Source organism: Triturus cristatus, chromosome 9 (assembly GCF_964204655.1).
Source record: "Triturus cristatus chromosome 9, aTriCri1.1, whole genome shotgun sequence".
Taxonomy (NCBI): domain Eukaryota; kingdom Metazoa; phylum Chordata; class Amphibia; order Caudata; family Salamandridae; genus Triturus; species Triturus cristatus.
In genome coordinates, this window is record NC_140592.1 from 1,187,697,081 (window position 1) to 1,187,711,444 (window position 14,364).

A 14,364-nucleotide genomic window follows, 5' to 3' on the forward strand; every position below is an offset into this window, starting at 1 on the left:
TCCCACGTTTGACATCCTTTGACTTTTCAACATCTTTCCTAAAATCATTGCTTTTTGTTTTCAGACCCCCTCCCCAGTCTTCGCCCGCTCCCCGTGCTGATATATTGGCTTGCCGAAAATGTAAAATTAGAACCGCGACAGAAATACACAAAGTTGGTTTGTGAGCTTGACTGTTTTGTGGTCGCGACATCAAAATGCAATAGGTCTCGCCTTTCATTAAGTTAGAGCCATTTGCTTTGCTATACAATACCATTAGCAAAGCAAATGGCTTTAACTTAATAAAAGGCGAGACCTATTGCATTTTCAATGCTTGTTAGTTGAAGAGGGACCGTAGCATTCAGGGCAGACAGCATGGCGTTGTTATAGTGCTCAGTGAGGTCGTGAACCTCGTTCATGTTTGCAGGCAGCGGAAGGGAGTGTGGGACTTTAGCAGAATTGAGTCAGAGAGAGGTCAGTTATGAAGTTTTTGAGAGTGTTAACCGCCTTATGCGGGTCATTCCAGTGGCGGTTGAAGTCACCAAGGAAGATCTAGGGGCAGTGTCGGCCCAGGTTGGAGGAGATGGTTTCCATAGTTTGTTCAATTAGGGGGATGTTATCACCTGGGGGGTGGTAGAAGATGTGAAGGCTGCATAAGCGTCTGTGTGTGCTAGTGATGTCTATGCTTAAGTATTCACAGGATGAGATATTGGCTGAGGGGGACTGTTTAGCTGTGAGAGAGTTGTGGAAGATACAGGCTATGCCACCTCCCGTTTTCTTAACACGGTTAAGTCTGCTAATGTTGTGGCTGGGAGGGACTAGAATGTCAAGGATAGGGCCAGAGGAGTCGTTGAGCCAAGTTTCTGTGAAAATAAGGAGGTCAAGTTCTTGGGCAAGGATGAGATCTGCAGGGTCTGTGGCATGTTTCACTGCTGATCTACAGTTAAGTAACATGCATTTCAGGTGTGATTTGTGCAGGCTGTTAGTGAGCGTGGGCTGTGTGGTAGGGATCTGCATGAGGTTATTAATGTTTAAGGCATTGGCGTTGAGTCCGACTCTCTGAGGGTTGGGTGTGATGCTTTGAAAAGGCCTAAGTGATGCCATGCTTAGGATATGTCGAGCTAGGGGCATTTAATGGGGCTGTTTGCGAGGATCTAGAAGGGACTGAGATGGACGAATGCGGAGAGGTGTACACACGGAGGAGGGAGAGAATATCTGGATCTGACAATGGTTTTTTGGATCTTGAGGGTGTAGATGGTGCGTTAGGGTAGGGAGTGGTATTCCTCAATTCTGGATTGGGGGTTTCAACTGGATCATATGCAGGATTTCCTGTGAGGTCTTGTTGGAAGAGAGATCATGGGCCAGCTCTTTGGTGGACTTTTTAGTTTTTGGATAACAGTTTTGATAGTTAGAGAAGTTTCAGGTTTATTTCCTTGAGCTTAGCAGCAAGATCTGAATGTGGATTATGGATCACATGGAGTGGAGGAGGAGGGTTGGAATGTGGGGAGGTCGGAGAGGAGACCCGGGCAGGGGGACGAGGGGGAGGGGGGAAATCCGCTAAGGGAGAGTTCCCTCTCTGATGTGCAGTGGCGCAAGCAGAGTGGCCACTGGAAGGGAGGTTAGGGGAAGGGAGGTGAGGTGACATGAGTTCCTGGTGGAGAGTGGGTGAGCTGGCTGTCGAGTGAGGGAGTTATGTAGAAAAGAGGTAGTGGGAGAGGGGATGGGGGAGGTGTCGGAGATGTGGTCGGTGCCCGGGATAACACGTACTCCAGAATTACTAGAAAGGTGCCTTGTTATGTCTGTGCACGGTGGGTGAATTTGGGGAGCCTAGGGTTGGAGGAGCTATGGTCCTTTGTGTGTGGTCAAGGTATGTGGGGCAATCCTCAGGTTGTGGCCCATTGGAGAGGGATCAGGGTCGTCCTGAGACGAGGTAAGGGGTAGCCCATCTCTAGATTGAGTAGGGGAGAAATTAGTGGCCAAAGATCTTTTAAGGAGTGCAAATCTGTCATCAAAGATGTCCAGGTTGCGATCGGTGGCCTGAATTAGTTTAGTCCCATTGTTGTAGATGGATATAGTGGCATTGATTCCTGTCCCGCTAATTCACCTAGCTTTTTGTCATGCATGCTGTGCTTGAATCCGAGAAATTAGAGAATAAATGTAGAAAGGTGCAGCAGTTGGTGTTCTTCTGTAAGTGCCCACAGTGAGGAGGGATACTCATAGATGGGATACACCAAATGTGTTTACAGGACTGTTTTTTGTGTGGTCTTCCCTGCGAGGCATGTAGAAGGGAGAGCAAGCACCAACAGCGCCCATCTCCCACTGACAGTAATGTTTTCTGTTTCTTTGAGAACTAAGGAATGTTTAGCATTTTGTGCAAATTGACCAGTGCTCTGCAAGATCTGTATGTTAAGAGAAATCAAAGTCTCCCAATGTTTGAAATGGAAACAGTTTTTGCAAACTGTGTAGGAATTTATCTAGATATTGAGGTTAGATGAGTTTGAGATGAATGATATTATAGTCATCAACATTCGAAGGACTGCCTTTTCTAAGGGAGTGGTTTTCTTCGATGTGGTGGAAAGAATTTTGGAGAAGCGTTTTGGAGCTGTTGCCAAAAGGTGTAGGTATATCAGTTGCCTATTAATACCAGGAAAGACTGCTCACTCTTCTGAAAACAAACACCTTACTCAAGCAGTTTTCCTTAGTTTGCAGGGAATTTTTTTCTGGTCCTGATGCACAAAATAAGATTGGTCCTGCGTTAAAAGGAGCATGGGACATTGGTATGGAGAAAATGTTTGTAGGTCGTTCAAGACACTATACAAATTAAAAGGAATTAACAAATTCAATTATGAATTCACTCTTAACCTTGTGATTTATGAGCAAAGGAAGTTGTCTGCATGCCAATAACATAGTGAAAAGGTAAAGACTGAATAGTTTAAATGGATGTTCTTCAGCCGTAGGTAGGTAACACAGGAAACCTGGGTAAATACCGTGATAAGAAACCATGTTTCCGATGGATACTTTCTAACAAGTAGGTTCATTGTGGTTCTAGGAGGCGTAGCAGCAGATTCTCATTCGGCTATGCCACTACCACAACAGTTTTTTTGTGTCCATCAGCCACTAATCTTTAGCACCTTTCTTTCAAATTATATTGACCAGATTAGTGTACCGAATCACTGTGACTATATCTTTTGAAGGTGTTGGGCTTGAAAGCAATGCCTGTCTCAAGGGAAATGTCGATTTGTGAACCTCATGGCAATGCATGTGGTGCCTGGTTCTTCAGTACATCCCATTTCAGATGTGCCTTGATACCCACCATGGCAATCCAGGAGAGGGAAGCTACTATTCCTGTGAGGCTCTTCTTTTGCCCTCAATGTTAAACAGCTACTTATCATTTTTCTCTTAGATGCTGTAATGTAGTCTTATAATAGGGCTGTTAGGCAGATTCAATTTCAGAAAAGTCTTGTGCTCTTAAAGATTCAGCTCATCAAATGGAAATTAACACCCTGTGAGAAATCGTTCACACATATATTGATAGTGATGGGGTCCGAGCATGCAGCAGGGAATTCTAATGTTTATTACTTCAATGAAGATTTCCTACGATGCAGCACATGGAACAGAACTAAGTTATAATTTCTTCTTTTACTTACTAGAGGAGATCCGGCCCCTAGGAGAGATCACGGAACTGGTGACATTGTTCCTTGGTACTGAAGTCTACTTTACCTTTAGCACCTTATTTCTGCCTTGAAGTTGAAGGCCAGACTTCCCTGACCCTTCTTCCAATGGCAGATTGTCTTTGTCATACTACGATTGATATTTCAAAACTGACTCCGGTACACTGTCTGCCTCCATGGTGAATTTAGAATCTCTGGATTGCATTTGACCCCAGGGCCATGTGAACTAACACATGCTCCTATCCAAGCCAGCGACGCCGATTGGGTCTTCTATTCTAGTGCTGCTAACAACTGAGCTGCTTCTAGAACTATCCACTCAGAATGCTAGCAGCATTGATACCGGTCATGAAATGGGCAATAAGTACCCTTTGGACCTGTCTCTGAGGAGTTCAACTTATCCTCTGCAATAAAGAAGGCAGTATATGTTTTGGAATTGTCTTCACACATTTGCGCAGGTAATGTCCAATTTTTGGACCAGAACTTTACAACCCTTTACAACTGCCTTGGAGTAGTTATTTCCTTTCAGTGCTTCAGGTTTGAGTGTGCATCCATCCTGAGAGCCTATTGATACAGTAGTCTTCAGAAACATTGAACCTAAATGCTTTTCTATCCTCTAGTAAACTTCAGGTGCTGTTTGTCAATACTCCAAATACTGTAGTCTTTCAAAATAAGTTAATCATATATACTGGTGCAGCTTTTCTGCCAGTAGATGTTAAGAGGCTAAATTGGTTACCGTGGGTCTTCATGCCTTCTTATCTTTTTAAGGAGGAGATGCAGTTTCTCCCAAACAAGCCCCCAATTTCTATGTCGACAGGACTCTGGTGAATAGTGAGCATGACTATTTACATGCTTGGCTGGACAGGAATTTCAACATGGGCATACTTTTTCTTTCAGAGTTTTATATAGCACGAACTTGACCGGTATCGGGTATCAGAGCGCTTTACATAGCACCAGTTTTGTTACATGAGTACATATTCATTTTTGTTAGGCACGGGGAGATTAAGTGATTTGCCCAGAATCGCAGGATGTTCAGCGTCATTGCCGAGAGTCGTACCCCGTTCCCCAGATTCAAGGTCGACCGCCCTAGCCGTTAGGCCAACTCCTCTCCCCATACTTCCTCCTGCTGGATTGTCCTTTGCATCAAAACATGCTATGCTTTGGTGAAAAGGGATCTGCCAGGACTATAGCTGCCTCATCTGTCGTCCAGGAGCATTCCAGTGACAGATATTGTATTGGTTAGGCTCTTAATCTCGGTGAAGTCATTTTGCCAGGTTTGTCTGCTTGATATCCTGATGTAGACTCCTAACTCTGATTCATCTCTTAAGCTGAAATTATTAGGGGGTTCATTCAGAAGGTGGGTCTGTGTGAACTAGCCAACCAGTGAATAAATGTACACTCATATCTATCAACAGATTCCTCTCTGCTGTCCTTATTTTCCAGCGGGTGTGTGTTTTGGTTTCTGTCGTTATGTTAAGTTTACTACATTAATCTGTTTTATGAATGTTGGTACACTGCCCAACTATCTTCACCTTGGTGCCTTCCTTTGTGATGCCTTTAAGTCATGGAAAGGATTGCGACTGATGCAAGTGTTCATGGTGGGACCTCATCCGATGCCATGTTGTCCTATGTAGTGGCTGTGGTAGAGCCATGGCTGAAACTTCTGTGGTGCCATATAGTGCCACCAATGAGCTGCTGATATAGAAACGTTTCTGGATCCAATCTGGTGCCTGAAGGATATTGACATGTTAAGAATCTGCTGGAAGAAAGAGTAGATACATGGAGGATTTACTGAAAGTGAGTAACTTATCCTTTAAAGTACAAGCATTTAGCCTGCAGCAAGATGTGTTAACTAAACCTTTTGATCGTATTTGTAAAACTGTTATTAGTTTTTGCTAGATGTATTAAGAAGAACTGATTCAGTAGTGCTTCATGTTTCGTGACAAGGGTGTGATAATTTTGTATTGATCATTCGTAACAATGTGTTCGATGGCATATATGGCTGTAAATACACATGCACTGCATACTCCTTCCATGTAGTGTTGGGTCTTTCAAGTCACAAGACTGAGTGACTCCTCTCGTAATACTGTGCATGGGCATCGGCTCTTTTGTTTGATTTTTTTTTTCTCTCCACTGTCTAGCGCAGAAATGTGTGCTTCTGCATTGTATTTCAACTCCGTTCAGCACGATTCCTCGGTTCTTTTACTGCCTTTAACGTTATCAATCGTGCTTCGCACTTCTGTGCTGCTGTCAAATTTCGTCAGTTCGGATTTTGACAGACCTCCCTTAGGGGCGCTGCCCGTCTCGTGCCTACTCCAGTTTCTGGGCCTACTTCCACGTGCACTCCTTTCCATCTAAAATGCCATTGTGATGGAATGCACAACCTTCAGATTTTGCGTGTGTTGCCACGCAAAATATTCGCACACAGATCAACACCTTGTGTGCAACTTGTGTTTGCCAGACCATCGTGATGCGTACAAGTACTTTCGATCCAAGATAACATGTTGGGATCGAAGGGTGTGCCGATTGGAAATGTCTTGCAGAAACAGATGACACCCTCAACATTTTCGGGAAGAATCACTCTCAGGAGAAGCCAGCTTTGGAGGGCAAACAAGGGTTTTTTTCCTTGATTAAAGCTCCAGCTCCAGCGTGGAGATCGATTATGGAGATGCACAGCCATCCATCTGGTCAGCATGTGAGTACTGTGGGTCCTGATCCTGCTCCAGTACTCAATCAGGCCTCAAAACATTCTCTTACAGAGGTCGCTGGACCAACACTGCCTTCTGGCCATGGTCAGATCTGAAAGACTGTTTCGGACGCCCTGCCCTCGGGTCTGGCACTGAAAACTGATTCCAAGGCCAAACCTTCAGCATCGACCTCTTCAGACCCAGACCGAGCTTCATGATTGAGCCAGCAACTGACCACATCTACTTTGGTGCTGAGCAAAATACTATGTTCTACACCGAAAGACTCTAAATCTTCATCGGCTTCCATGTCACCGGTCGAGCCCATCCTCGAAGATGGACATTGCACAGCAGAAATTTCTGATCTAGGAAGGTACAGTATGGATACTGGCTTCTCTACCACCAAATAGGAAACTCCCCTTCCAAGAAGCAGTAGACAGCCCTGTCCCTGACAAAAGGAAGATGGCAAATAAAAAAGGCACTTTCCATGAAAGAAATTGAAGCGGGCTTGAGTGAAGCGGCTCAAAGGAGGACCCAGGAGTCTAATGAGAACAATATTAAGGTTCAAAGAGGGTGCTGGAGCAACCTGTGGAGGAATTACTCTTTTTAGACCTTCCATGAAGGCCTTAATGATTGGAATTTTTCAGGAGGCAGAGTATCCCCAGTAGCTTGGTTGTTAGCTCCCTTACGAGACATAGTAGCAACTTTAGAGTCAGGTGGAACTTGACTCCTGATAAACAGTGGGTCAGAAGGAGTTGCCATGCATTTTTTCATCCTCCTGTGGGGTGATAACTCTGGCATGAACTGGCTCTTTAAAAATGTCTTCAGCATGCTTCATCATACCTGGAAGCATGGGTAAATACTGGGTGTCTGTGTGGAAGAGAGAGTGTCAAACAAAGTCCTGCCATTCTTATAAATACAACGAGACAAGCTGATACTTCGTACTAATCCTAAATTGCTTCCTAAAGTAGTCTTTCAGTTTCACCTCCATCAATCCATTAAGCTCCCAGTTTTCCCCCCTAACCCTGATTCTGTGGCAGAAAGAGTTCTTCATACTTTAGATGTAAAAAGATCACTCATGTCCAACAGAGATAGAAATAAAACATTCAGGGGAAAAAAACTCCCTTTTTGTAGCCTTTTCTCCACCTCATAAAGGCAACCCTATATCCAAACTTGGCGTAGCTAGATGAATAGTCAAATGTATTTAAGCCTGTTACATTAAGGCCAAAAGACCTTTACCCATTACTCCCAGAGTACACTCCTCTCTTGAAGAGGTAGTCTACTATGGCCTTTTTAGGAAATATTCCCATAGCTTACATTTGTAAGGCAGCTACATGGTTTAGCCCACACTAATTTACCACAACTGTGTGGATGTTTTAGCACTCCAATAAGCCAATATAGGTCAGGCAGTGCTACATACCCTCTTTCAAACTACTGGAACTCTCAAAGGCCAGCCGCCACTTCTAAGGAGGGACTGCTTTGCAGTCTCTGCAGAGCATGTGTATCTACAGCCACACATGCGTCAAACGGATTATGTTTCTTACAGTCTAAGCATCTGTTTGTAGCATTTAGTGCTGTACATTCACATACACCCTCATCCTCCCTGACACCTGTAGCTGTTGTAGTTACATTACATACCTTACATTTTGCATGGACATCCTTCATCTTACACACTCTCTTTACACTCCTTTCTCACCCACCTGTGGGAAAACAATCTAACAAAGGAGTGTTTGCCCAGGCACAGTATCATCGAGAGGAGTCCTCATTCTGTCTTGTGACTCGAAAGACTTATTAGAAGAAAAACACTTGCGCAACTCCGAACCCAACACTAGACGGCAGGAGTATCCAGAGAACAGATGCTTACAGGGTAAATAACATAGTCCTTATAAAGATTTCCAAATTCTACTTTCTATTAGTCGCTTGTATTTTACTGCCTGGTTGTTTGGACATGAAATTAACAGTGTATCTCTTTTTTTAATGCTAATTTATGTAAATGTTTCGACCTGAAAGTAGTACTATCGTTCAACTTCATGTTCAAATCGGTGATTGCTTGAATTAAGAGCATGAATACTCCATTTCAGATTTTAATTATTCTACATAATGTTGATGTGATCATTCTATTCTCTGTTTTCTTTTTTTTCTGCATTTTGAAAAGTATTAATTTTATTTTTAGAGGCAAATGCAGTGTTACCCTGTTAAATGAAACCGAATCCCTTACATCTTACCTGGAACGAGAGGTATGTTCGCTGTTTCCTATATTTCAAAATATTGTATCATAGTCCAACATAAATGCTAGTCAGTTGTTTGTGTAAGAAATTAGTCTGTTCTTCTAGCCACTTAGATGGGAGTGCCTACAGGTCAAATTGCCCATGGTGATGTAATTGTCAGCACAATGTCCAGTCTGTCCACAGTCTCAAAGGAGTCTTAATGTTGAGTGAATAAAATCATGATCTAACATTTTGAAGTCTGTCCATGATGTAACTAAGAAGTACGTGGTCATATCTGCATAGAACATTTGGAAGTGAATCAATGATAGCATTTTGGCTCAAATGTGTGCTTTACATGGGCAGAATGTATCTGGCTGAAAGGGTTCTGAAATGAGATCCACAGCCATGCAAGGGAGTATTGGTAAAACTAATATAATGTGGAACCATTGGCTTAGGTTTAAGTTATCTATTAGCTCTAGATATGATTGCAAGACACAGGACACTGCTAGCTTGCATGGTGGTGTGGCTTAAACTCGTAATTGAATGTTGGTCCCGTTAAATGTGACCGATATTATCACTCTCCTATGGTAAGCTTTGACTCTCAACTGGACCATTTCTGAGCATACTCTGAGGGGTTCAGAATGCTGCAACTATTAGTAGGTGAACTGAGATGTGAGAATTTTGGAATGTAGCTATACATTCTAGAGAGAGCTGAGCCATAGTCTCAGTGCCATTGAGCCGTTAATGTTTTACCAAATTGCCTGCCTTTTCATCCATGCTTCCCCAGTTTTGGGGATGAGAGTTGCAAATTCTCAGTTTCTTTTTTATGCCATCCCGCTATGATTATCTTTACGTTCCAACTAGGTGATGGATGCTAGATATTGTGTGGAGTGTACTTGAATTACATTGTATTGTATCAAATGAATAAAATGCATCTTGAAGTCACTCCGCATTGGGTGTGGGCAGCAGTTGATATTAATTACCCTCTCTTAGGTAAATAAATATTGTTGTGGACTCTCCATATTGTCTCCTGAGGTTTTCACAGAAGTGGGAATAAATCAAACCGTGTTGGATGGCATATTTGCACACGTCAGTGGCATAAGAAAGTTGCCATGTCTTTCAAACTTACTGACACTGGTGAAGGGTTATATTAGATGTACAACACAAAGACATTGAACTTGGAAACCTAGTTTCCTAAATCTTGGAATTCACTTAACTTTAACTCTCCTGCAAGGGGTGTGTGGGCAGGCACGATGGCTGATTGAATGCTTTCTTAAAGAACTCTGCAGCCTTGATTGACCTTCCTTCATAATCCTGCCCAAAATGAAGTCATCTGAGGGACTCTGTGAGTCTTCCCATGCGATAAATGCACATACGCTGCTCCTACCGCATCCCAAAACCCTGATGGTGGCCCTGGAGGCAGGGGACCGCATGGTAAGTTGTGCAGTGGGATGCGGGTGTCGGACAGCTGGCCCCTGTTCCCCTGCTTTCCTGGGCCAAGGGAGGCCAAGAGATGTAAGGGTTTGCAGAGCCCGTAGTGAGCCACGGTTGGAGGGATCGTGGGACTACGTGGCAGCGGCGAGCCATATCCTGAGAGGGGGCTCGGGCGACATGCTCAATAACGGTGGGCCCGGGAGTGAGGTGTGATGATTTGTGCTCAGGCGGTGTGCCCTTAATGTGCTCTACAGGGGCCTTCTAGATTGCTGCGGAGGCCGGATTGGTTGCCTGGCGGTGTCAGTGGTGTAGCGCTGATGGAGGATTCGCTGTAACTGTTCCCTGCTGGCCTGGGGTCTTCTAATAAGTGGGTGAGGTGCTTCCTGAGGCACACCTGACGTGAGGAGCTTGCCACCTAGTTGCATACTGTGCACACTGGAGCCCTAAGTTTGGTCGTCCCCCCTCCCCTCCCATCCATAGTGAAAGGACCTGGAGCTGAGCGGCGCTCGGATTGCAAAGCTGACCAGTTGCTGCTAGGATAGAGCGACTACCTTTTCCCAGTATACTCTGGTTGGGACACCCAGGCCCACCAGGCAGACTGGCACCAGCACAGCAGATAAACGGGGGGAGCAAGGAGATGAGCCTACCAGAGCGGAACTTTTGATGTCTATACATGGATACAGACCAGCTCCGGAGGGCAAAATAGATGCAGTCTCCATAGAGGTCAACCTGCTTCACTCAGACCTCCATAATGTTGTGGATCAGGTCAGTGCAGCTTTACACTCTGCAGAAGACTTGTAGACAGAAGTGAAAATGCTTAAAGAGCAAGTGTCAAAAAATTTGTTAACTAAGACTTTGAAAGACAAAGTTGAGGATACCTAGAGCTGCTCGAGGTGCATTAATTTTAGACTTCTGGGGTCGTGCCCCATCCACTTCTCAGGTTAGCAAGGGGGGGCGTGGACAACTGAGGCCCCCTGGGATGCCCGTGCCTAAAACACTGGGGATGATCGGACTCGCAGGGTGCTAGTTCGTAATGATGGGACCTTGATTGCAGGGGAAGACTCAGCGTCCTCTGAGGATCTGAGACTGTCCCTACCTCGGGAGGCTGTAAGACATAACACTGTAATGAAAGGGATGCTCTTTTGCTACTATGACTTGCACGAGAGAGAAACTGGGAATGAGACACCATTAGAAGATCTTCACAGCCTATTGAAAAGAGACGCGATGCGGTCTGTTTCTGTGCAAATTTTAAAGGAAGCATCTCTTTTTACCGCTTTGTGAAATTTCGGCATGGCGAAAGTCATCATACCAAAGTACAACTAGGTTTCCATTTGCCCAACAGCAAGCATTCTTATACCTATTGTAAAAGCACCGCTCGTCTGGCGCAAATCGTGCCATCCACATTTTAACATGCCTCTTCTCACCTGCAACATGCAAATGTATTTCTCTATGCAATCAGATAAACCAGTCCACGCCCTGAAGAGAATCCCACAAACCACCTTGGGTATTAAAACACGGTGGAATTACGCAACGAGGGACTTTCCCTTTTAATTAGGTTTCCCCCCCATTAGAAATGTTATTTGATTTTTCTCACTACTGGGCCCAATGTCTCTTTTCCCCGTGGGTAGCAGCTTCTTGAGTTTGTTACACAATGTGGATGCAAAAGGTTGTCCTAGTAGCTTCTCCCTTTGTGAACTAAGACTGGTGATCACATTACTTCATCACAAAGACTGTATGTCTTTGTTTTATTTGTAGCTGTAATATGTATAATTTGCTCTCGACTGAAACGTATCCGCACTTACCTGACCCATGATTAAATGTGGAGTAAAGTGTACAGAACAAAGTAGCAAATATATGTTTCAAGCCCATATCGATTGAATTGATGGCCTTTAGTCTTTTAAATTGGTTTAGCAGCATTTGAATGTGATGGGTAGGACACTCCCCCCCCCCCCCCCCCCCCCCCCCTTCCTTCCCTTTTGTCCGGCAGGGCAGAACACGGTTCCCAGTGGTAAGGGGATCTGTCCCAGTCCACCACTAAGTGTGGCACCCTTGTCACTGTGGACTCTCTCAGAGGGGTCTCTGAGGCTCCAGGGCGAAGAAGCTGGATCTATCCCCAAAAAGGGGAGTGGGAGTGCTTTGGACAAGAGCAAAGTTGTGGGTCGGTGGAGCAGAGAGTGTAAAACAACACCGCTACTCGTATGTCCCTATGGCGGATCTAGAAGATGTCGCGGCATGATCCGGGAGGGGTCCGCAGTAGACAAAGCGTGAAGGCCGAGTCCAGATGGTGGGTATCGGGCTGCACATCTGGAGTGCGTCGCGGGTCATTCAGGGCAGGGTCCGCAGAGAGCAGAACGAGAGGTCGAGTCTTGGGGGGGAGGGGAAGGGGGGGTGAGGGGGCCCTTGAACTGGCTCCTTATAAGGTCAGCGTGAGGACAAAAAAAACGATGTGGGAGCCAAATCAGCTATGCAGTATACATAATGAGCGCACTTCAGGAAATGCAGGCGTTGCTCCCCTCAATACTCGCGCTCTTACAAAGACGCTAAAGCAGATCGAGTAAATAAAGCTGATCGCTTCGTCTAAATTGGCTGCCATTTTTGAGTCAGGCACAGCTCCGTTGTGGGTCATCACGAGTCCACAGCAAACCCCGTTAACATCGCTCTTCCTCAACCAACATTTTTTACGCTTGGTCACTATTTCGCTGGCGTACTAATAAAGTGCGGAGCCGGTAAAAGAAGCTCCGCGTTATGCGTGTGGCTGCCATTTTACAATCAGGCCGCACTCTCCAAACACGCACCGTAAAAGCCTTTAAAAAGACAAGAAAAAGATGCAAGTACCTCCTCGAGTGAGTGACCGGCTATAAATTCGCAAATCCAATGCTCGGCGAAATAATCAGAGGCTCCGATAAGCCAATCGATCCCTCCGTTTTCAGAACGACCCATTCTGCCATATTAGGTCGTCGGATCTCGCAACCCGGAAGTTATCGACGTTATTATTTCTGCATTCCCCATCGGCTTGTCAAACTCAATGGCACCTAAAGTTCATGTAACAAGAGGACAAATCTTGGAGGAGGGTGGCAATCAGAGGGGGGAGAGCCACCTGCTCAAACTCCACAGCAATGATGCTTCACCGCCGAGCCAGCGGCCATGATGGTAAAGGCTCCGTGGGTGCTCCCTCGGGACACTCGGATGTTGTGTAGCAGGCTAGCCGGAGAACTCCTGGGGGAAAGGAAGGCAAAGGAGTGCAGGCACAAGATCCACCATGGATGCCAGAGTCAGTTCCCAGTTGGAGGAGCACCCGGCCGGCCGGGGCTCCTCATCCGGCGGCCATCTTGCTGAAAAGTTATTTGTTTTTTATATCAGAGCTGTGTTCTTGGACTCAGTGTTACCAGGTGGCCTGAGTAAAGGGGGGGGGGGGGGGGCTGAATTAATGGGCAGGCACTGGGTCGAACTGTTACTATGTGTTCACCTGCAACGGGTGGGAGAATTATGGAGGAGTTGGTATGTTTTATTTGCTGAGGCTGTGTACTGAGTCAACCAATAATATGAAAACGCTGAGCAGTGATGGAGCTGTCCTGGTGCTCCGAGACTAGCGGGGTTGTAACATAGTAGCATTGTTAAATGGGATCGAAATATAACCCACTGACATGAAATGTTAAGCGGTTATGTGAAATGCCATAGGGTACTATTGCACCTTAGACGGCACCAGATCCATATTGCATGCCTTCAGGACACTCATTTGTGTTTGAGGAGGAAAAACTCGTAGACAAAATGGTGAGGTCAATTGTACTCTGCCATATAACCGGCCTACACGAAGTGGGTGTCGGTGCCACCTAGAGTTAATATACTCTTAGGCTGATATTGTGCCGATACATTCTCCTTCAGGGGACACTGGACGGTAAGGACATTGCCGTACTTAATCTCTGCGCTCCCAATGTAGATGAAAATAACTTTTATTATAAGATTCAGGATTTATTGATGGAATGGGTTGACATCCTGTGGCATGGGTGGGAGATTTCAGTTTTGTGGTGGATGAGGAGATGGATAGGTAACCCCTCCCTAAACATGCCACTAAACCAGTTATGACCGCCGGCCTTCAAGGGTGATGCATAACACGGACAGCAGGGATTTGTGGAGGGAGCTGAACCCAAACTGGCGCGAATACTCGTGTCATTCTTAAACACAATGTAAACAACAAGTGACAAAGCTGTTCCTAAGAGGGTTGGGGGAAGGGGTACCATGTATGAAGATATCTGTTATGGATATTGGAGCCCTCACACAGCCATCGGGATATTGTGAATCACATACCCCTCAGGATGTAATGAAACATCATCGGGCTGCTCCTACGTCGAGTCGGCTGGTGCAATACCCGACGGGCTCTTGTTTAGAGAGCACTCT

General features: G+C 45.4%; 1 protein-coding gene across 4 annotated transcripts in view; it reads left to right on the forward strand.

Moving 5' to 3' along the window:
- MTA1 (metastasis associated 1) overlaps positions 1-14,364 on the forward strand; it is an 842,399-nt gene that overhangs the window by 216,271 nt on the left and 611,764 nt on the right. For all 4 annotated transcript variants that reach the window (XM_085627173.1, XM_085627175.1, XM_085627174.1 and 1 more), the window contains exon 5: positions 8,502-8,565. In XM_085627173.1, the coding sequence (XP_085483299.1) occupies positions 8,502-8,565 (64 nt within the window). The remainder of the gene's footprint in view (positions 1-8,501; positions 8,566-14,364) is intronic.